Raw genomic sequence first — 24,688 nt, 5'->3', positions numbered from 1 at the left:
TGCTTTCTTATGATCTGTATGTGCATGGCAAATCTTTTTCTATTATTTTATTTTAACTTATATGACTATATTTAAAAATATAATTCATGTGAACATACATAGATGAGGCTTTCTTTAGCTAGTCTCACAACCTCTGTCTTTTAATTATAGTAATTAGACCATTTACATCAAATATAATTATTGATAAACTTGGGCTTGAGTTCACCATTTTACTATTTGTTTTCTATTTGTCCCATGTCTTCTTTGTTTCTATTTTCTTCTTTTTTGGGCCATCTTTTAGATTTATATTTTTCTAATTCCAAGGTGATATTTTTTTGTGGGTTTATAGTTTTCATCAAATTTGAAAATTTTTGCAATGATTCATTCATACATGTTTTCTGCCCCATACATTCTCATCTCTCTTTCTGATAGTCCAATTACAGAGATGCTAGCCTGCTGGATAAAGTCCCTCAGGTCACTGATGCTCTTGCTTTTTTTTGTTGTTGGCGGTTTATTTTCTGTTTCATTTTGGTTTCTATAACTACATATGTATTAATTTTTTGTTCTGCAATGTTTAATCTGCTGTTGAGCCTATCCAGTGAATTTTAAATTTGAGTTAATATAATTTTCAGTTTTAAATGTCTCATTTGGTATCTTTTAATATCTTCTGCTACCCTTCTCATTAGCTTCTTAATTCTCCTCAAATAATAGAGCATATTTACAATAACTCTTTCAAAGTTCTTGTATGCTAGTTCCATTATTTCTATTTTGTTGGTCTTTAGAATTAGGAAGGATTTAGTATCTAGCTTAATCCACTCATGTTACAGAGCAAGAAACTGAACCCTAGAGAAAGAAGAGGAGTATTCAATAACAAGATAACTCTGATAGGCATTTACGAATACTGGCCAATTTAACCCTTATTACATTCTTCTAAGAGTGTTGTTTTTATTATCCATCAGTTGAAGGCCAACATTTTCAACCCAACTTTTCCATTGATGAAAAGCAGAATTCCTTAGGGGAATTTTAAAAACGTGACTGAGGATCCCAAACACAGAGGACAACTATCTAAGCATCTAAAGCTGTTTCTTTTTGTTAAGTGGGCCTATAGGCAGTTGACCCTAAAGAAGTTTCAATCATGATGTCCCTTTTTATTTTATTGCTTTTGTGGACATCAGAGTATATTTACCAAAGCATCTTTGGCCAAGGCCATGTGAATATTTTTAATAGTAGTCCAGACGACTGAAAATTGATGTGTATTCAGGAAACATGAATTTTTAATTAATAAAAACAATTGGAGTAGTGGATGTGACTGAAAAGTGAATCATGTAATATGGAGACTTTTATTTAGGGTAACTAATCTTTAGCAATACTTCAGGTGGCATTGGGTCTGGTCTATAAAGTATAATCAATCTGGCATTAAGTCCTGGCATCACCACGTAGTGGCTATGGAACTTGGGCCAGTTGCTTAAACTTCCTAGGCTTCATTTTTTTTTTTTTTCATCTATGAAATGGAGCTAATACATATTTCATAGAGTTTTTGTCAGGACTTGAGTAAGTTTATGTAAAGTACTTATAACAGAACCTGGTACATGGTAAGCCTTTAGAAAATTATTTTTATTACCCTGTTTCTCTTTTGTCAGAAATCCTTCAGAATACATCTTGGGATGCTTAAAAAATGCATAGGCTTTGGAATCTTTGTTGGTTTGAATTCTGGCCTTGCCACTTTCTACCTACAGAACCTTAAGCCAGTTATTTCAACTTCTTATGAATCGTTTTACTCATCTATAAAATGGAAATAGTACTTCCTACCCCCACAGGGTTCTTGTGAAATGTTAATGAATAACTTAAGATTATATGAGATAATATATTCGAGATACTGTGCTCAGCACTAGGGTACAATGGTGAGCAATACAGTCATGATTTCAGTCTTCTAGAGCTTGCAGTCTAGGAGTAGGAATAAAGTGTTAGAAGCTCTACGTATATGGCACTATGTTAGCATAGGACAGGCAGGCTAAGGAAAGCTATCTGGAGAGAATGAACTGAAGTGGAAAGGTTCAGCCAGATGAATGAGATATGATTAGCATTCTGTGGAGGAAATAGCATTCTGCAAATACTGCAGGAGAGCCCAGTACATGCTTGGAACTTAAAGTTCTGTATGGAATTCTATGTGCATCTAGCACACAGTGGATACTTTTTTGGATTTATTTTTTCATTCATTCAATAAATAAATATTACAGGTATGCTAGGTGTTAGGTAATAAACTGAACAGATAATGTTTCAACACTCATGGAATTTATAGCGTAGCGATGGACTCAATAAATATGTAACCAAAAATATTATCTTAAAAATTGTGGGCGTGGTGGCTCACACCTGTAATCCTAGCACTTTGGGAGGACGAGGCAGGCGGATCACTTGAGCTCAGGGGTTCGAGACCATCCTGACCAATACGGTGAAACCCGGTCTCTACTAAAAATACAAAAAATTAGCTGGGCATGGTGGTACATGCCTGTAGTCTCAGCTACTTGAGACACTGAGGCATGAGAATCGCTTGAAACTGGGAGCTGGAGGCTGCAGTGAGCCAAGATTGTGCCACTGCACTCTGATGTAAGCAACAGAGCAAGACTCTGTCTCAAAAGAAAAAAAAAATTTTTCTTTTACATTGTGATAAATACTGCGAAGGAAATAAATGGGCCCTTTGTTAGAGGATATCAGAGCAATCTAAAGACAGGCTGATTGAGGGAATTTTCTGTGGAGGTGGCATTTAAACTGAGATGTGAAGGGCGGTAGGGAGAAGCTAGGTAAAGAGCAGGGTAAAGCGGAGGGATCACCTGTGCTAAGACTCTGTGATTGGAAGTGGCTTGTCATGTTTGAGGACTGAAGAATGAGAGTAGCATGAAAGCAGAGAAATGCCTTAAGAAGAAGTCAAAAAATTGGATGGAGGCCAGATCCCAGAGGACCTTAGGCACCACAATGAGAAATTTGGATTTGAGTCTATGTGTAGTAAAACACACACACAAAACAAAAATCACTGAGAGTCTTATAAAGGAAGGATATTATCTTATTTCTCATTTGAAAAAATTATCTTCATTGCTGTGCAGAGAATGGATTGGAGAAAGGTAAAGTAGAAGAAGGTCTTGGCCCACAGGAAGGCATAACAAGGAACTGCTTAAAAGAGAAAATGAATAGTTTAGATGTGGAACCATTAAGTTTGCCATGTCTAAGAGGCATTTGATAGACATATCAAATGGAGAAGTTGGATAAACAAAACAGGATTACAGAGGACTAGTCTAAGTTGAAGGCCTAAATGTAGAAACATTTGCACAGATCGTGTATGAAGCCAAGGACATGGATCTTACCTTCTTAAGGGTGAGAAAAGCAGAAAGAGAAAAAGAAGAAAGACCAGACTGCACCTTGAAGAATTCCAGTTTTTGGAGGAGAACTGGCCAGAGGTAGGAAGAGAGTGAGGAGGAATTATGCTGAAGAAGTCCAAGAGATGAAAGTTCTCATGAAGAAAAAAGTGGTTAACAGACTGTGTGTTAGTCAGTTTTGTGTTGTTATAAAGGAATACCTGAAGCTGTGTAGTTTATAAAGGAAAGAGGTCTATTTGGCTCATGGTTGTGCAAGCTGTACAAGAAGCATGGTGCCAGCATCTGCTTGGCTTCTGGTGAGAGCTTTTCCTTTTTTAATTGACATATACATGCTTATTTTGTTTTATTGAGCACCCAATATATGCCGGGCATTGTTCTGGGCCCTGGGGATATAAATGAGAAAGACAAAGTCCTTGCTCTTAGCTCTCATGAAGCTTCTGTTCTAGAAAAGTGTATGCAAATATTTTATATACTTTAAGTTCTATAAAGAAAATAGGAACATCCTGGTGAGGACTTTTGTGCTGCGTCAAAACATGGCAGAGAAGGTAAAAAAGGAAGTGGGCACATTTGAAGGGGACCAAACAGGAGGAGGAACCTTGCTTTATAACAACTAATTTCCATGGGAACCAGCGAGAATGAGTCTGTCTAGCCAGGAGAACCCACTCACTACTGCAAAAGCAGCACTAAGCCTTTCCTGAGGGATCTGTCTCAGGACCCAAACACCTCCCACCAGGCCCAACACTGCCACATCGGGAATCAAGTTTCAATATGAGTTTTGTTTTTTCCCCCCTACTTATTACACTCATGCAGTCAACATGAGTGGGGACAAATAAACCATAGCAGAGGGCAAGTAAAACAAAACCAGACAACTTTCTACTGGACTTAGCAACATGGAGGTTGCTGAAGACTGAGCGCTTTCAAAGTTAAATCTAAAATACCTCTGTTGTATGATGGAATCTCCATGTAACTGGATGGGACTGGCTCAAGATTATATGATTAGTGATAATCAGATTTTAATACAAGCTGAGCCAATGTATTAGGACAACACCCTGGTAATCATCAGGGTTGGGCTTTCTGACCTTCTAGCCTAGGATTGGTAGCTAATTAATTATTTTCTTTTCTAAGTTGCTGAAGTGGCCACATTCTGGGTCAAGTATTTAACTTGCACGTTGCTTATTCAACTCTAGGTTTTAGACCCTTTGCGCAATAAGCTGCTCTATTTTAAAAGGCAGATGGGAAGCATGTCACTTGTCCACAGCCCTATCCGAGTACATTCAATACATTTTTGATGAAGACGGAGAGGTTTGATGAGCATGTGTGAGGTTGACAAGGTTAGAGTGACGCTAACATGTATGCCAGGCTTGTGCTTGAGATTTTACATACATGATCTCACCCCATATTCAAAATAGTCTTGCAAACAATTTTCCCTGTTTTATAGCTATAAGAAAATTGAAATTCAGTAAGTAGCAGAAATCAGATTCAAATGCATATTTGCTGAACTCTAAACCTCTTTCTTTTACATCAGTGTTTCAACTGTGTTACATAGTCTTACAGATGATGCATAAAAAAAGAAATGGCCTGTGTTTCCTCACAAAATTTGGGAAATGCCAGGGTAAGCAAATTAAAATGCAGAAACTCTCTGAGCCTTTAATATGTTATTGGGCATTTTAAATATCCAAGAATGGTATGGTGTATGCAGTTCATCCAAATGTATTTGACCATGGAACTTTTCTCCTCTTCCTCCCCGACCCCTGTGCATATCTCAGGAACTGTACTCTGCAGGGTACTCTTTGAGAAATGCTGCAATAGCACCATATAGAATTGTGCTCATTCCACAGATTAAAAAACTTAAAGTCAATTAAAGCAGCTTTCTCATAGTAGCCCAGCAGGTGAGAGGCAAACTGAAGATGAGAAGCAAAGACTCCTAAGTCCCTGTGCTCCATATTAAATGTCTTACTGATTGAGTAGAATTTTGCCAGCTGAGAGATGCCTTAAAAATATTTTCCAAGATTTATTAGGCCACAGAATTATGAATGGCTCCTTAAGTAATTAAACAATTTATACAGTTCTTTTGGAAAGCCATTTGGCAATATGTGCCATAAGTTCTAAAATCCCTTCAATGCAGTCATCCCACTCTACAGGATATATCTTCAACAAATAACTTGAATACTGAAAAACTGGGGACTCAATAATCCAATTGTTTAATGTAAGGGGAGTGGAACAATGTGTATTACCATAAATAGTTTAGGTTTCTGCTCTATTATTAAGTGGAAGAATCAGGATATAAAATGTAATACTCAGTATGACCTCAATGTGTTATGAAAATAAACAGAAGAAAATATAACTAAATATTCATGATAGTAAAATTTGGGACAATTCTTTTCATTTATAATCTTTCCCATGTTCTCTGTAATGAGAATGTATTACTTTTATAATGATCAAAAAATGAACTACATTGAAAAAATTATTGGAATAATAAAATGTTGGTCACATTGGTATTGGCTAAAAGGTTGGAGCCCTGTAACAACTTTAATGAATGGTCCTGGTGTACTTTCTGTACTCTGGCCTCCGTGATAGCATTAGCATGTATGCCTCCGTCTAGACATCATGTCACAAGGCTTTTGAAACTACAGCAATACACCACTGCTCTGTCTAGGCTTTTGCTTCCATCCATTAGTACTGTTTCCCTCCGGTTTGACACATAATGCAGTCTCTATGGGCTTACAGTGACATTATCTTGACAATTCTGTAGTGAGATGCAGAAATAATGCTGGAGTCCTTTCCTGTTCCCAAACCTTCTCCCTATACCTTCTCTCTCTCCTTCCGATTATCCATGTTCCCACACTTCAAACTTTTATTATTAGAACAGTCTATTAGAAAAATGACGTGTGTAACAAACCCTGAGCCATTTGAATGTCGAGATACCAGGATCTAATTTAATTTAGATTATAAGAATCAGGTTCAAATAAATGTCTCAACAGTGTCACTGTCTATATCCCAGAAATTGGTTTTATTCTTTCTCTTCCCTCCCTATCTCAGTCCCTTCTCTCCCTCCTTCCCTTCCTTCCTTCTTTCCTTCCTTCCTTCCTTCCTTCCTTTTTTCCCTCCCTCTTTCCCTTCCTTCTTTTTTTCCTTTTGTAAATATTTACTGAGCACTTTCCGTGGCCCTGGCCCATGACAGGTGCTGGGAACTCTGTAGCAAATATAGACAGTTTCTGCATTCATAGAGCCTAGAATCTGGTAGAGAAAAAATAAATTTTACAAATATTACAAGTTTGATAATTAAATATTGAGAAAATGTGCAGAGATTGACCAAATCATATGAAGGAGGTTTTCAACCAGTCTGGATATCAGGAAATATTTCCCTAAGGAATTGATGTTTATGATGAGAATGAAAGATACATAGGAATTAACCAAAGTAAAGAGGTAGATAATCGGATTCATTCAGGGTTGGGATTTACAGTTAGGTGTGATCGAGGGAACAGTGGGGTCTAGGTGTTTAGAATATAGGTAAGATTTTAAAGTGATGAATCATGGAATCAAAACTGGTTATAAAGGTAAATAAAGATAAGAGGAGTTCTTATTGAAAGGGAGGAAGCTTAGATGTCGAGATAATGGAGATCCCAATGAGGTTCAAGAAGAAGCGCAGTGGGAATCCCCTTAAGCCTGTAAGATAGAAAGACAAGAGGCTGTGGAGCCCCCAAGTAACTATTCACAGGTGATTCATGAATGAATGGCTTGGAGGAGAAGTTGTTTTAGAGAGTGAGAAGGTTCAGAAGAGAAGATTATTACAGATGAGGAAGAGGAGCAACCGAGCAACCAGAGAGTTGGATGACTCATTTGTAGGGGTGATGAGTCTCCCAGCATGAGGACAGGAATTGATGTAGGGGGAAGATTGTGAGCGGGGCAATGACGTTTTCTTTGAAGGGATGGGAGGGCTTCTGCCTGCTAGCACCGTGTTACAGATTAGAGCTTCTCAAAGTGTGTTCTGCAGACCCCAGGAAGTCCCCAATATCTTCTCAGGGGACCTGTAAGTTCAAAACAGTTCTCATAATAATGGTAAGACATTATTTTACCCTTTTACTGTGTTTACAGTTGCACCGATGGTACAGAGGCACCAATGGATAAAACTGCTAGGGCCTTGGTCAAAATCAAGGCAGTGGCACTAAACTCACAGGAAAGAACACACAAACAAACAAAACTCCTAAGTTTTAAGTTTTACTTAAGAAAGTCCTTCTAGAAGCAGTAAGAATTGTTAATTTAATTAAACCTCAATCCTTGAATAGATGTGACTTAAGTATTCTATGTAACAAAATGGGAAGAATGCATAGAGAAATCACTGAGTATGTACTGAGTATGATGATTGTCTTGAGGAAAAGCAATTATTTGAGCTGTAAGTTAAGGTAACCACTTGTCTTACTACTTGGACTACTGTAACAAATTACTATAGACTAGATGTTTAAGCAGCAAGCATTTATTCTTCACAGTTCTGGAGACTGGGAAGTCCAAGATCAAGGCGCTGGCAGATTCAGTGTCTGGTGAGGGCGTACTTTTTTGGTTAACGGGTAATCATCTTCTAGCTGTGTCCTCACGTGGTGGAAGGGATGTGGGAGGTCCCTGTGATCTCTTTAATGAGGGCACTAATTCCATTCATGAGGGCTTCACCCTGATGACCTAGTCACCTCCCAAAAGTCCCACCTCCTAATACCATCAGATTGGGGATTAGGTTTCAACATATAAATTTTTGGGGGACATAAACATCAGTCAATAAGACCACTTTTTTTCCTGGAACACCATTTTTTCTTGATGAAAAAACTGCCAAACTATGGTTATTTGGGCTTAGATATTTGCCATGCATTGTATAAAAAAATGCAGAGACCCTATCATTTCAAGGAAAACAAATAACATTACCTGTTACTAATAACAAGATTGGAGTTTCTATGAGAAAATTAAAATTTTGGAAACATATCCACTACCATGAACTTGACGAGATCACTGGTGATATTAACAAGTTTGATGTTTAGATATTATACAGTGAAATGTATTAATATTTGTAAGGCACATACTCAGTGAACCATGATTTTCCAAATTTCGAATGCCTGATGTTATAAAAATTGTATGTGGGCACAAGATCCATTCAAAGTGTAGAGACCAATGGATTTTAATGTGACAGAGAACAAAAAATTCACTGATATGCTTTCAGGTTCCACATGCCACTAACATGTAAGAAATTGCCTCTTGTCAAGTTTTCATTTAATACCAAAAGAGAGCATCCACAGTTATTGGAAAAGGCTGTTAAAACACTCCTCCCCTTTTCAACTACATAACCATGTGAGGCTGAGTTTTCTTCATAGATTTCAACCAAATCAATATATAGCAACAGATTGGATGAAGAAGCAGAAATAAGATTCTAGCTACTTTCTTCTAAACCAGACATTAAAGGGATTTGAAAAAATGTACATTTATGATAACATGTAATAGGTTTGTTATTGTAATTTTAAATAAGTTAATAAACAAGTATTTTTTAAATTTCTCAGTTTTAATTTTGAATTCTGTGAATATTGGTAGATCTAGCCCACTTACCAGCTCTTTGAGGTCTTTAGTAATTTGCAGAAATGCAAAGGTATCCTGAGACCAAAAGTTGGAGAACCAGAGTTAAAGATAGACAAAATTTTCTGAACTATTCCATGGCTCCTTGTGTGGAGTTTCAACTTAGGTGTCATTATTCATCAAATTCATTACATAATTAGCATGAGATTTGAAACACTTTCTGTTCCTACACGAGGGTAATAATCATGCCATTCTTCACAGTGGTGGCTGCCTGGCTCTCAGAGGCTGTGGTAATTCTAGTGTTAACAGAAGATGTTCCCACTTTCCCCGCGGGCCAACCTGGCCTTGAAGTTGTAGCAGTGATGCTATGGGAAGAGGCTAATGTGGAAGCCAGGCAAGCTTGTGGCTTGTCCCCCTTTCCCTGAGTAGGCTTTTTAATTGGTGAGGGGGAAGCATGGGGTAAGAGAAGGATCGTGGGCTTGGAGATACACTCTCTCACGTCTGTTGGCTGATTCATAAAATGAGGCAGTAGCATGATGAGGAGCAGGTAACGGGCTTTGCCATCAAACCAACCAGTTCCATTTTTGCCTCTGTCGTTCCTGGGCTATGACTTCAGGGCTATTTAGCTTTTAGGAATCCCAGCTTTCTTACACTGTACATAAAATAGATCTAATAATATGTATCTCCAAGGATTGTTATAGGGATTAAATGAGATAATCCACACAATGTCCCAGCATGTAATAATGAAAGTTATCTTGTAGTAAACCTTTCATAAGCATTTCAATACACTTTCAATAACCCTTTTAGGTAATGTTATTTTTAGCGTAGTTTTACAGAGGGGAAAGCTGTAGTTCAGAGATATTAAGTAATTTACTCAAGTTTTCAAAGTCAGCAAGTGGTGGTTAAGATTCAAACCCAATCCTCTTACCCCAGACTCCACATTCTTAACCACTGAGCTTTCTGCTACTTTGGCTCTTCAAAAATTGTTAGCCCTCTTTAATATTCTTCTCTCTAAAATTATAATAATTTGATGCATGGGGGACTGATATGGTATTAAAGGGATAATTTATATAAACCCTCTGGCACCATACACTCTCTCACTTCTGTTGGCATTTCTACATAAAGTAGGAGTACAATAAATGTTCGTTCCTCATTTCTTTCAAACCGTGTTTTACTGGAAGGAAAATGTGCACAGCTTTCTCATTTGCTTAAATTTTGCATCTCAAAATTGATGCAGGGATCTTTCCTTTCTTTAGGAGAGTAAGACGGGCAGCCACACCCGCAGCAGTTACCTGCCAGCTGAGCAACTGGTCAGAGTGGACGGATTGCTTTCCATGCCAGGACAAAAGGGTAACCGGTTTTGGGGCATTTCATATTTGATGTGTGTATTAGGCATTCAAATGGAGATTAAGCAGATCATTATGTCTAGGGGCCTGGGGAGAAACTGGGTCTAGAAATTGTTGTTTGAAAGCCATTGTACATGGACGGTGACATTTGTTTCTGCGTCTCCCGATTTTGTTTGTAGGGTAGTGTTGAGTGAGGCTGCAAAAGATGTGTGTTATGGCTCATAGGTAGAAAAGTCGCTATCTGTACATAGGCACGTTTATTTCTGTCTGAGTCGTGGCAAATCTCTTGCCCACTAATGAGAGTCTTCTGGAGAAACTAATTGCTTAGAAACAAAATACCAAACTGCCCATGAGGAGATGAGATAATCCAGGGGATGTCCCAGGTGTGTTCTTGAGAATTCCATTTTCATCTATGGAAAAGACCAACACACCCAATGAACAGAGGTGTGTCTACTTTGTCCATCTAAATGGTTTTGAATAGTTCAAAATGATCCCTAGTACCATTGACATATGAAGGGAAGAGGGATGTTGGGAGCCCTCCACTCAGGCAGAGGGGAGCATTAAAATTCTGACTTTGTTCAGAATCCCTGGCTCACAGTGATAATAAAACGTAGTCAGCTGGGTGTGGTGGCTCACATCTATAATCCCAGCACTTTGGGAGGCTGAGGCAGGAGGATTACTTGAGCCCAGGAGTTCAAGACCAGCCTCGGCAACATAGCAAGACTTGCTCTCTACAAAAAAAACACACACACACACACAAAATTAGCTGGGCATAGCGGTGCACACCTAGAGTCCCAGCTACTCAGGAGGCTGAGACAGGAGGATCACTTGAGCCCAGGCATTGGAGACTGCCGTGAGCTTGGATTGTGCCACTGCACTCCAGCTTAGGTGACAGAGCCAGATCCTGTCTTGTAAATATAAATACATAATAAAACACAGTGTAACTTCTAGTCTGTTTTATTATTGTTTTAAAATTCCCTTCAGACACACATGCCTGTATTAGATGCTCCCTTCCCCACTCGGCATACCACTCACTGCCTGAACCTTGTCTATTAGCACACTACTGCCAAGTTTCAGTGTTAAGATTCAGTTCCGCAGTTTAGATCCAGCTTTGCCTCTTATCTGCATTGTTACTTTGGGAATATTTTTAATCATCTCTGTGCTCAGTTTCCTTATGTATAAATTGGAGTAGTAGGAGTACCTACTTTCTAGAATTGTTATGAGCAATACATGAGTAAGGCACACAGAACCCTTCTCATGCATCTGGCTCAGAATACATGTTTAAGGAATTCCGGATGGTTTCCTTCTTTTATTTTTTCATTTTTATTTCAGTAGCTTTTGGGGAACATGGGTTTTGGTTACATGGTTAAGTTCTTTCATGGTGACTTCTGAGATTTTGGTGCACCCGTCACCCGAGCAGTATACACTGTACCCAGTGTGTGGTCTTTCATCCCTCACTCTCCCCACCTTTTCCCCCAAGTCCCCAAAGTCCATTATATTATTCCTGTGCCTTTGCATCCTCGTAGCTTAGCTCCCACTTATAAGTAAGAAGATATCATATTTGCTTTTCAATTCCTGAGTTACTTCACTTACAATAATGGCCTCCAAGTCCATCCAAGTTGCTGCAAAGGCCATTCATTTCATTCCATTTTATGGTTGACTAGTATTCCATGGTGTATATGTACCACATTTTCTTTATCCACTCATTGGTTGATGGGCATTTAGGTTGTTTCCATATTTTCCAATTGTGAATTGTGCTACTATAAACATGCATCGCAGTCTCTTTTGTATATAATGACTTTTTTTTCCCCCTTTAGGTAGATACCCAGTAGTGAGACTGCTAGATTGAATGGTAGTTCTACTTTTAGTTCTTTAGAAAATCTCCACAATGTTTTCCATAATGGTTGTACTAGTTGACATTGCCACCAGCAGTGTAAAAGAGTTCACTTTTCACCACATCCATGTCAACATCTATTATTTTTTGATTTTTTAATTATGGCCGTTCTTTCAGGAGTAGGGTAGTATCTCATTAGAGTTTTAATTTGTGGAGTGCCAGCTGTTTTTCTAATAATGATCTCTGCCTTCCTCTTCATCCCCAGTCCCACTGCCCTGAATTAATCCCTGCTTTTTCCCCAGCTGAGATCTTGCAAAGTTTGCAAATGGTCATCCTGCCTCCAGACCCACCATTCAGACAGAGAGGTGCTCTGTGAATGTTTCTGATGAGTTATTCAAAATTGCATAGCAGTAAGTGGTGGAACACACACAATTTTGACCTAGTTCATTCAACATCAAAGTCTGAAATTTGTTATTCTACCTCACTCATCTCTGAGAAGTGCTGAAGAATTTTAGACTGTTACTGTTTAAATGTGTTTGATCCCTACATGCTCATTTTGCTCTGACATCCTGTATTAGTTTCTTGAATCCACTGGAACAAATTCCCACAAACTTGGTGGCTTAAAACAACAGAAATGTATTCTCTTACAGTTCTGAAAGCCAGAAGTCTGAAATCAAGGTATCAGCAGAGCCATGCTCCCTCTTAAAGGCGCTAGAAGGGACTCTGTTATTAGATTGGTGCAAAAGTAATTGCGGTTTTGGCAGTAAGTAACAGCAAAAACCACAATTACTTTTGTAGCAACCTAATATTTGCCTCTTCCAGCTTCTGGTGGCATTGACAATCCTTACCTTGTGGCTGAATCGCTGCGATCTCTGCCTCCCTGGTCACATTGTTGCTTCATCTGTGAGTCTTCTCCTCTGTGTATCTGCCTGTAATCTCTCTCTGCCTTCTTACAAAGATACTGTGATGACACTTAATGCTATCCAGACAATCCAGGGTAATATCCTCATCTCAAAAACTTTAACGATGTCTGCAATGGCCAGCTTTCCGAATAAGGTAAAATTTACAGGTTCCATAAATTAGGACTCGATATCTTTGTGTGGCCATTATTCAACCTGTTATACATCTTAATTAAATTTTTCTTATTTGTTTCAGTTTAGACAGCAGGTAGCACAAGACAATGATTTGCAGTTTAAATCAGAATAGAATTATTTACTTAGCGACTCAAAAACACATGTATTTTTAAAGTAATCCTTAAAGTAATTAATTCTGTTAATTAAGTGAAAGACCACCCTAGTTTTTTTTATTAGTGCGTTCCTTCTCAAAATCATCCAAACAAAATGTACATTTCTGGAAGGAAATATTATCTACCAGTTAGAAAAGAAAATTGTGTCTTAATGATCCCAACCACAGGCAATAGCATGGAGAAGTCCCTAAGGGAATATTGGCACCAACCTTCCTGCCACGTAAATATCTTCATTATTTGATAGCAACCTAGAAAATAGGGAATCAATGGGAATGAACCTTATGGCTTACACCATCATTCCCAGTATAGATACTACAGGAAGGGTGACAATGGCAATAGTCACCATTTATTAAATAATTTCTATGTACCAGACAATTGTGCAAATGCCTTAAATAAATTATCTTGTTTGACTTTCACAGCCAACTGTAAATGACAGACATCATCATCCACTTTGTTTGGGTCACCCATTAAGAACATGACAGAGCCTTGATTTAAAACTTGGTCAGTCTGACTCCAAAAAGCTTCTGCGGTTGACCCCTCCACACTACTGCCTCCCGCTGAACCATCCTGGAGCGTAATGAGTGACATAGTGGTCACTTCAATTCCTTTTGAAGTAGCCCAACAGCTGGATACAAGAATGATGATGACATTGATAACTACTTTTACTGAGTGTATATCAGAAACCAGGCAAAGTGATGATTTCTTTGCATGTATTATTATGAATCTTTGCAATGTTCTCAGATATATTTCATTTAAAAATGAGAAAACAGGATCAGAGATGTTAAGTAGTTGACCCAGTGATGCATATACAGTAGGTGGCAGAGCTGGAATTCTAACTCAGCTCAAAATGGGATTCCCATAGTATACTTAACTTCATAAACTTGTGAAGATTAAATAACATAAGGAATGTAAAGTGTTTGGCCAATAGTAGGTGCGCAATACATGGTAGCCACTATCACCACTATCAAATTGGTAGCTACAGGTTTTAAAAATCTAATACAATTTTTAGAGTAATAGAGAAAATTGGCTGCTAATTCAAAGAAGGAGTACTCAAAGGCAAGTAGCTACTGTGTCTGATTTCAAACAACGTTGTGTGTTATTTGTTTGGAGAAGCTCAAGCCCTTACTAAACCATATTAAATCTGTTCCTATAAGTCACCATGAAAGCACTGCAGAACAGTGACATGTACCAGATCCCTGTTGCTCATTTAACTGTGAACTCCTCACCCTATAACATGTACAACAGATATGCTAAGGTATCTTTGCACCAGTTTTTAGGCTCAAATTTGCTCTTTTGTCAAAGAAGCAAAAATGGAGTTTAGAATGACCTAACTGCAATATTCCAAGCACCAATATTTTCTTTCTTTGGATCTTGGATAAATACCTTTACAATTCACTCCCAACCTCATTCTCAATGAAGTGGAATTATAAGCACAACATGTTCATAATAAAAAGCTGTAATCAAAATAGATATCACGTAATGGCAAATAGTCATCTGAGTTGGACAGCAGTATTCCATGCATAATGTCCTTGTTAGATATTCCATTCTCCTTATGACATTGACTGGATATCTACTCAGTGCTGGCCATGTTAAAAAGTCTGAGACGCTTTCCTTCAAATAACGTGTAACATTAGTTGATGATAAAAGAAAAATACAGAAAATATATTTAAGATAATATATCTTAAGTTTCAAGCAGAAAATGGAGACAATAAGATCTATACGAGTTCACAAGAAAGTCAAACCTTTGGGGTTTGAATTGTGGGAAAGAGGCTGAACAGTTCTAAAAGACCTCATGGTGGAAAACAGGCTTTAAGCTGTATTTTAAAGGAAGGAAAGATTTGAAAGTGAGATGAGAAGTCATCCTAAGAAGAAAAACCATGAACAAGAGTCTATAGCCAGAAATAAACACAGTATGTTTAGGAACAATGAACAAGATATATTTGGCAGAAGTCATAGTGTCATGTAAGGAAATTATAGAAATGTATTTAACGTGGATAGCAGTTACACTTCAAAGAATGTGAATGACTAAACACTTCGGAACAGAGGAAGTAACAGATAAACCCGTGTTCTTGGAAGGCACGTCTAGAAATAAACTGACATAAAGAGAGGAAAAGAAAGAAAGAAAGAAAGAAAGAAAGAAAGAAAGAAAGAAAGAAAGAAAGAAAGAAAGAAAGAAAGAAAGAAAGAAAGAAAGAAAGAAAGAAAAAAGAAAGAAAAAGAAAGAAAGAAAGAAAGAAAGAAAGAAAGAAAGAAAGAAAGAAAGAAAGAAAGAAAGAAAGAAAGAAAGAAAGAAAATTGGCTCTATGTTTCCATGCTGATCACTCCTTTATTTGCTGTGCTGAGGGGCAAGAGTATGGGTGGAAAATTAAAATATACTGATATTCTCCAACTGGTCATTAATTACAGTCACTTCCCACAGAGTTTACAAATCTGTTACTGCTGTTATTAACCGAAAGGCAGGACAGGCCTATGGACAGGTTTGATCTTCACCTCTCCTTGCTAACTTTGCCACTTTGCTAATGAGCAGCTAAGGAGACAGAGGTGGGCAAGAAGAGAGGAGAGCTGCACTGCTCCACAAATCACCCGTGGAATCACCTGGAAAGACTACATGGATTACAATAACAATGTGAAAACCACCTCTGCTTATTGAGCACCGATAATATACCAGTAACAGGGCTGGGGGCTTCTTCACACATTCTCTTACTCAGAGATCACACATTCCTTTCAAGGGAAAGTGCCATTACACCCATTTCACACAGGGGAAGACAGAAGCTCAGAAAAGGGAAGTGGCTTGCTCATGGGCAGTTGGTCAGAAAATCTGGGACCTGAACCGAAGTCCATCTAATCCTCATGTCCATGCTCTGTCAACTTCAGGACACAGGTGAAAGGATATTAGTCATTATAATTAGGTGAGTCATTTAGCTCACCCACCTCATTGCACAGATTTAGAAACTGAGCAACAAAGTACCAGACACTGATACCTCACACAGCAAGTAAGAAATTGATTGAGGTAGGAAACCCACTTCTTTTGCTGCTCAAATCATTGCTTTCTTACCTACACACTAACATTCTTAAAGGAAGGGGCCTGTGGGCTGAGCCAGGGAGAGAGACAGCAGGAAATACAGGGCTGCACATTTCCTTTTCAGCCACTGTGTGGTTGCTATCCGTGCTGCATGTTTTGTATTATTACACATTTTATGTCCTTAACTAGACTCTAAGCTTCTTGAAGGCAGGAATAGAACCTCATGTTTCTCTGAATATCCTAGTGTTCAGCTTCCTCCTTCTACACTAGTGCCTGACACTACGCTATACAGAAAACATGATTATGAAACTCTAAAGTCCCAAGATTGGCGTGCATTTTAATTCTTCCTTCTGTCAAGTGTCTATTTATCTGCAGTCAAAGGTGGACCCAGGGACTCAGATGATGTCTTCAGAGCTCTCTTTGTCTCTCTTTGTCTCTCTATCTCTTGGATGGGTGCTTTTTGCATAATAGGCAAGGCATCTACAATTGTTTCCAACAATTCCAGGAAAAAGAAGCTGTCTCTTTGTAAAAGAAAATCCCCAGAGAGAACTTGATTGGATGGGATTGAGTTATGTGCCAATCCCTGAAGCAATGATTACAACTAGGCAGATGTGATGATTTGATGGACCAGGCCTGGTTCATACCCACACATCCCTGTGACTGAGGAGGTGAGGTCATTCCCACCTGAACCATTCGAGATATATCCCAAAGAAAGAGGGGAATTCCAGGACCAGAAGAAATGTTGCAAATAAAAAGCAACAGATGTCTTCTAAACGTGCCTCTTGAGTACCTGACCCTAGATCAAGTGCCAAGCGTACGAAGCCAAATAAGACATGGTCCTCTCTTCCCCACCCCCAATATGCAAATTGCTCATAGTCTGGTGGGAGAGATGGAGAACTACATGGATACTCAATTGCAACTTCATATGCCAAGTGCTAGTAGAGAGGGAGTGAGCAACCTGCAGAATGTTACTGAAAGATGAATAGGAATTTAACTTCTTCAAGAAGAGGGAACAAAGGTTCTCCCTAGTAAGTAGGAAGACCCTAGAAATATCTTGTCCAAGCCTTTCATTTGATGCTTGGAGGCCCTATTCAACATTCCAGTGGGTGATTGTGCCACTTCTGGTGACACACCCCTGTTTATGCACACTCATCCCTCAAAAGACAGCTTTGCAGGAGGCTCTCAATCATTAGGCAATTATTTCTTATGTTGAGCTGAGACCTGGCTGCACAAATCTTGGTTGATTGATTGATTGATTAATTGACAAGAATGTTTCTGGTTCAAAATCTGTTTTAGTACCGATACCGGAGCCTCTTGCAGCCAAACAAGTTTGGGGGAACCATCTGCAGTGGTGATGTCTGGGATCAAGCCAGCTGCTCCAGTTCTACACCTTGTATAAGGCAAGCACGGTGTGGACAGGATTTCCAGTGTAAGGAGACAGGTGAGTAGCATTCCAGCAGGATAACAGCTGTACCTGTCAAAAGTGGCATGTGAAACACTTCCCCAGGGAGCTTATTAAAATGCGTACTCCTGAGCCTTTCCTCTCAAGGTTGCCATTCTGTAGGTTTGGGATGGGTCCCAGGAATCCGCATTTTAAGCCAAGCCAGCAGCCCAAGTAATTTTGATTCAACTTTGTAGGAACATCTGTTGATTCATTTAGAAAAAGATACAATTCATTCATTCATCCACTCATTGAACAAATATTATTGGCCACCTATTATGTGCCAGGGAGTAAGCTAACTGCTGTTAATATAGACATGAAAAAAATAATGCACCTTACCGTGATGTACTCCTAGTCTGGAGATGTAGAAGGAGCTAATTAAGATACTGTGTGATAGCCATGGACACATACATGTGCATGGTCTAGTGGGACTTTCTAGCAGAAGGTTCCCAAATCTGCTTTGGGCAGTCTGGGTGGGCTTCAAAATGGTAGTTGAGTAGAGACTTGTGAAACAAAATGGAACTTTCTAGGAGAAAGAACGTACAAAAGCATGGGGATCAGAGACTCCCAATCAGCCCAGAATGTTTGCAGCCTCAGGGCTTTGGGAAGAGAGGTAGGTGATGGGCAGGTAGGTGATGGGCAGGTAGGTGATGGGCAAGTAGGGTCTAGACTGTGGCATTTGGAAGAAGCGGAATGGAGAGCCACTGGAGGATACTGAGCAAGGGATTACATGGACTGGCATTTTAGAAAGATTACTAGGGCTGCAATGTGGAGAATTAGAGAGAGATAGAAACTCAGGCAATGCCCAAGCTGGGGGGCTGCAGGCGGGAGCTCATGAGGCTGGAAGGAAGGCAGAGGCAGTGAGAACAGAAAGAGGATGGGGCAGATGGGAGGTTTATTTCTGAGGCAAAAAGGACTTACTGATTGTGGGTGTAGGTCTGGAGGGATAGGGGAACCCCGGGAGCAGCCACAGTCTCTCCTCTCCAGGTCGCTGCCTGAAACGCCACCTCGTGTGCAATGGAGACCAGGACTGCCTTGATGGCTCTGATGAGGACGACTGTGAAGATGTCAGGGCCATTGACGAAGACTGCAGCCAGTACGAACCAATTCCAGGATCACAGAAGGCAGCCTTGGGGTGAGGGCCTGCCTACTAGTTATTTAGGAGCAAGGAATGATTTGTCTTTAATTGTGAGCATTAGTTTTGAGGACAGAAGGGGGCCATTTTGTAGGGTTCCTCTGGAGTGCATGCTGTGAGCTACTCTCATTGTCCCCAGAGATGACTTGCCTAGTCCTACCTATGTGACACTGCCCATGCTATCTCCCCATGTATCTGCCTGACAGTCCTCCTCTCTTTTAGTACACCTACCCTACTGCTCATCTCCCTTCACCCCAATGCTGTTTCTAAGGCCCATTTAAGAAGCCACAGCTTCCATGAAGCCTTCCTGATGTTTCAGAAAGATAGCTCTTCTCTGGTCCCAGCCCTTTCCTTTCCAATAGCCCTGTTCACAATCTGCTTTGCACTGTAGAGGCTTGCGATAACCAGGACTAATGGTGTGACACAACATAAAGACAATGGGCTCAGGCTGAGACAGAGAGGGGCTTTAACCCCCACTTTCCCATTGCTTACTTAAACCTCTCAGGGCACAGTGTCTTTATCTGTTGAGATGAAATCAGCCTCGATTCTAACTTCTCTTCATTCACCTTATGTTCAGGTTCAGTTCCTTGAATGCATCACACTCTTTCCTTCTGAGCCTTAAGCAATTTGGTTCCTTCTTCCTGGAATATTCTTTCCCAAATTCCTACCTGGGTAACTCCTTATCTAATGTTCTGCACTGAATTGTGTCTCCCCTTACCCCCACATTTATGTATTGAAGCTCTAACTCGTAATGTGACTGAATTAGGAAATAGGGATTTTAGAGAGGTAATTAAGATTAAATGAGGTCATAGGGTAGGACCCTAATTCAAGAGGACTGGTGGCTTTATAAGAAGAGAAAGATACACCAGCGATCTCTCTCTTTCCACACATGCATAGCGAATGAGACATGTAAGGACACAGCAAAAAGGCGGCTGTCTTTGAGACAGGAAGAGAACCTCCAGCAGAAAGCAACCCTGACAGCACCTTGATCTTGGACTCTTAGCCTCCAGAACTATGAGAAAATAAATTTCTGTTGTGTAGGGCACCTAGTCCATGGTATTTTGTTGTGGCAGCCCCTGCAGACTAGTACACTGAGGTACCATCTCCCCTAGGTAGTCTTTGTAACAGCCCCCTCCCCTGCTCTTGACTTTGCCTGGGTTGACTTAGTCCCCTCCCATTGCTCCCAGAGCCTCCTGCAAGTCTTATTCTCACAGCTCTTATCCAACAGGGCTGGGGACGTCTGTTGGGGTGTCTATCTACCCAAGCTAGGGGCTCCTTGTCATCTCTGCTTCTCCAGTACCAGAACAGGGCTTAGCTCAGAGTGACATTCTAGTACTGCCACTCTGTTTTTGCCTAGGATCTTGTCTCCTAACTTGAAAATAAACTCTTTGAGGGCAGAGGTTGCTTCTGACTCAGCTTTTTCATCTCCTTAGCCCCCATGTCAGAGCTTGTCCTATAGCCTCTCACTGAATATTGGTTGAATTGAAACAAATCAGTATGATCAGCTGGATCTTTACAGATAAGGAAATGATGAGATGTAGTAACTGTCACAGAGTGACTCAGCCCTGTTGCAGCCCACTCAAGGACAAGTGGGGGTTCCATGGAATGCAGTCCTCATTCATTATGGTTAATTGCTCTGAGATCACAGCCCACCTATTTGATGGAATTGACCTCTGTAAGTGCATGTAGATATACACACATAAAAAGATGAGAAAATTCTGTGTTCTTTCATACCAGCAGTATTAGTTTGCTGGGATTGCCATAACAAAACACCACATCTTGAGTGGCTTAAACAGCAGAAATTTACTTTCTCACAATTCTGGAGACGAGAAGTCTGAAGTCAGGGTGTCAGCAGAGTGGTTTCTTCTGAGGCCTCTCTCCTTGGCTTGCCAATGGCTGCCCTCTTCCTGTGTCGGCACATGTTCTTCCCTCTCTACATATCTGTGTCCTAATTTCCCCTTCCTACAAGAGCGCCACTCACATTGGATAACAGCCCACCATAATGACCTCACTGTAACTTAATTACCGCTTTAAGGACTCTGCCTCCAAATATACTCACACTCTGAGGCTTTGGGAGTTAGAACTTCAACACATGAATGTTGGGGAGACGTAATCCAACCCGTAACATCAATAAAAGGAGATTCTTGTTGATTTCAAAAGTGACTGTAGAATAAACAATAGAAGTGTGAAATATTGACATGTTGAAATGAAAAATAATCCCTTCCTTATTGGCAGACCATGGATCTTCTCCCACGTGATTTAACTAGAAACATTTCAAATACACTTTCTGAACAGTGTGCTTCACCCACACTGAATACTGAAACTAGTAAAATGGTCCTGCTCCACTCTAACCAGTGATGTTTGATGGTTCTTCTATTTATCTCAGATCTCAGAGGCCCTTCATGCTCTTATTTTTTCCTAATTCATTTCCCAGATTAAAATGTTTACTTATTGTTAGAGAAGTAATACTTGTTTGAAATAAAAACTGAGAGTTTTCTTCCATCCTCTCTTGCCTGCACTCCATCCAAAAGCCCTCTCTCCGTTCCCTCCCTAGAGCTGACCCATGTTAACAGCTTGGTGAAGATACTTTCAGATTACATAAAAAATGCATTGACAATATGCATTACATAGAAAATATACCTGTGTGTACTGGGCATTCTAGACATAGGTATATTTTACATAAGTATGATCGTGCTATACATATTGTCTGTAACTTGCATGTTTTTACTTAATAGTACAGTTTTAAGATTTCCCCCAAAATTTCTCTCTCTTTTTAATAAGCATCACATTCTTCTATAACATAGTCAGCAAACTATGGCCTGAAGGCCAAATTCAGCCTGCTGTTCTTACAAATAAAGTTTTGTTGGAACACAGATTTCACCCTGCGATGACAGAGTTGAGTAGTTGCAACACAGCCCTGTGACCTGCAAAGCTTAAAACATTTACTATCTGGTCCTTTATTAAAAAAAGAATTTTCAACTCCTCATCTATAGTATAATTATATAATAATTTATTTGACTACTTCCTATTAAAAGATAATTAGATTCTTTCCCATATTTTTCTAGTACAAACAATGCGCTGTGGACATTCTTGTACACGTAGTTTTGTACACATGTGTGATTATTTCTGCATAGTAGATTTCCAAAAGGTAGAACTTCTTTGACTACACCTTTCCCTTTTAACTGGGGCTTTCACAACCAGCTTTTCCAAATATATATATATATAGGCTTCATGCTTAGAGGTTATAGTATACTCTTAGGGAATACTGTTTCTTTGAGTTTTTTTCGGTCTGTTAAGAGGCTATATTTATAAGCTACAGGCAGAAACATGTTCAATGGTCAGGAAGATAGAAACTTCAGGGGAAGTAGAAGGAAAGGAACCCAGATTTTACTATCAATAAAATCTAGGAAAAAAATCCAGCTATGACTAGAGGCAAGTTATTTAATTTTTCTGATCTTCAATTTCTGCATTTGCAGAGTTGTCATGAGGTTGAAAGCTAATATATGCTAAATGTCTACTAGAGTATGTATTCAATTTATTGTAGCTATTATTGTATCACTTACACTAATATGAAGAAAGAGAAGGAGAAAAAAGTGAAAAAGGAAGTTAACATACATTGAATTTCTACAATCTGCCAGGTGCTCTATAATTATCCACTTATTCCTTTGAGGCGGATTTTATTCGCAATTTATCCCCTGCTCCTTTCATGCCTTGTGCCTTTTCACAGAGGCCGTAAACAATCATGATGATCGCTATGCTACAGGTAGTCACTGCATGCCTTGGGAACACAGAGGAGGAAGCAGCAGACAGTCCAGAGCATTCAAAGAAGGCTGTTGACAGAAGGCAACATTTGAGTTAGCTCCTTAAGGTTAAATAGGAATTTGAGAGACAAAAAACAAACAATAACTATATTGTCTGTAACATAAGAGGCTTTGATTATCAGGTCTTAGAACTCTTAGCCAACTCTACTGTTTTTGTTCTGTTAACTTTCCCTTTTTAGAAAATTAAAGTTGTATTTCATCTGCTTGACATTATTTTACCTGAATATGGTAAAACCATCCATATCCTAAAACATGGAACCTGGGCTGATGATTTTTAAATACTCTAGAAAGGGAAGTATGGAGAAATATTTCTGGAAGAGTATTGGGCTAGGGAAAAGTAAGTATAATTTGTTGAATGCCTAATATGTACTTTACTGCTGTTTTAGTTTCATACTTTCAGCTTCACAAAAACCATGAGAGGTAGATATTATTATGTCTATTCTTTAAATGAGGAAAATGAAATGCAGAGAGCTTCTAGACTGTGTTCAAAGTCACACAACTAGTAAGTGGCAAAGCTGGAAATTAAACAGGAGTCTCCCTGACTTTTAAACTGTACACCTTCCAACATCCCATGCTGCCTCAAAGATAATGGCCTTTCTGAGGATTAGATTCTCGACCTTAGCACTATGAATTGCATCCCGTATTTCAAAGTTATTTTTTTATCAGCAGAGCTCTTATACTAACAATTATACTTAATACTAACAATTACCGCAACAGCAACCTTTATTCAGTCCTTGATGTATATGCTAAGCACAATTATGATTTCTCTACATGTTTCAATTCATTTAACTCTATGAGGGCAGTAGTATTTAAGAACTGCTTTTTACAAATGACTAAACTGAGGCACAGAGAGGCTAAATGATATGCCTGAGGTCACACAGCTAGATGTGGCAGAGATGGGAAATGAGCCCAGACTGTCTGGCTGCTGCCCTTGGATTCATGATAATTGCACATATTCTTCTCTAACTTATTCAGCAAATATTTAGGGCTGCTTGTGTGGCAGTATGATTCTAGATGCTAAATAGGACTGTCTAGATGATCTAGATAAAGGAAAACTGAAGGCTCAGGCCAGCCCATTTAGTCTCCAAGTGTTACCTAAAGTGGCCCATAAGCTACTTGGAGGAACCCCAGGACTCCACAGAACATAGATTGAGAAACTATTACTTGAACCAGCTACAACATCTTTCAGAAGATGACATTATATGCCACCTTGCCTTTCTAATTCTCTCTCCTAAAAGCTGCTTTTGCTTTTTAATTTCCAACTTTTATTTTAAGTTCAGGGGTACATATGCGGGATGTGCAGGTTTGTTACATAGGAAAACGTGTGCCATGGTGGTTTAATACACAGATCATCCCATCACCCAGGTATAAAACCCAGCATCCGCTAGCTATTTAGAAGTTGCTTTGTTCAATGTAGGTACAATATCCTGACCCAGGAAGATGCTCAGAGTGTGTACGATGCCACTTACTATGGGGGCCAGTGTGAGACGGTATACAATGGGGAATGGAGGGAGCTTCGATATGACCCCACGTGTGAACGTCTTTACTATGGAGATGATGAGAAATACTTTCGGAAACCCTACAACTTCCTGAAGTACCACTTTGAAGTAAGTCTGAACACGGAGGCTCTCAGGCCACTGTGGTGTAGGTGGCAGAGAGGCAGAGGCTTATTGGTGGAGATGGCTTGCTCTGGAAGCTTTTGTTTTCTATAGTTTGCTGGTGGCTGGAGTCTCCTTCATACCCATCTCCACACATACTTAGTGTTGAAGGGTGCTGAGAGGCAGATCATAAATGTGGCTACCCACCTGTTAAATCTTGGCTCCATTCCAAAATCAGTAAAATAGATCTGAGGCCCTATTCTCTGGGCTGCCAATCAGAAGACCTATTTCCAAGTTGTGGTTCTGTTAGACTATATACAAGACTGTTAGCAGCTAACCCACTGCCCT

The 24,688-nt window shown here is 39.5% G+C and overlaps 1 protein-coding gene across 2 annotated transcripts in view; it reads left to right on the top strand.

The window, feature by feature from the left end:
• C8A (complement C8 alpha chain) overlaps positions 1 to 24,688 on the top strand; it is a 63,252-nt gene that overhangs the window by 2,508 nt on the left and 36,056 nt on the right. For both annotated transcript variants that reach the window (XM_074005816.1, XM_005543247.5), the window contains exons 2-5: positions 10,154 to 10,247; positions 17,642 to 17,786; positions 18,774 to 18,921; positions 24,160 to 24,349. Coding sequence is in view for 1 of the 2 variants with exons in the window: in XM_005543247.5 (XP_005543304.3) it covers positions 10,154 to 10,247; positions 17,642 to 17,786; positions 18,774 to 18,921; positions 24,160 to 24,349 (577 nt within the window). In the remaining variant the exon portion in view is untranslated. The remainder of the gene's footprint in view (positions 1 to 10,153; positions 10,248 to 17,641; positions 17,787 to 18,773; positions 18,922 to 24,159; positions 24,350 to 24,688) is intronic.

The sequence above is a fragment of the Macaca fascicularis genome, chromosome 1 (genome assembly GCF_037993035.2).
Source record: "Macaca fascicularis isolate 582-1 chromosome 1, T2T-MFA8v1.1".
Classification (NCBI taxonomy): Eukaryota; Metazoa; Chordata; class Mammalia; order Primates; family Cercopithecidae; genus Macaca; species Macaca fascicularis.
This window is presented reverse-complemented; position numbering and strand designations above follow the sequence as displayed.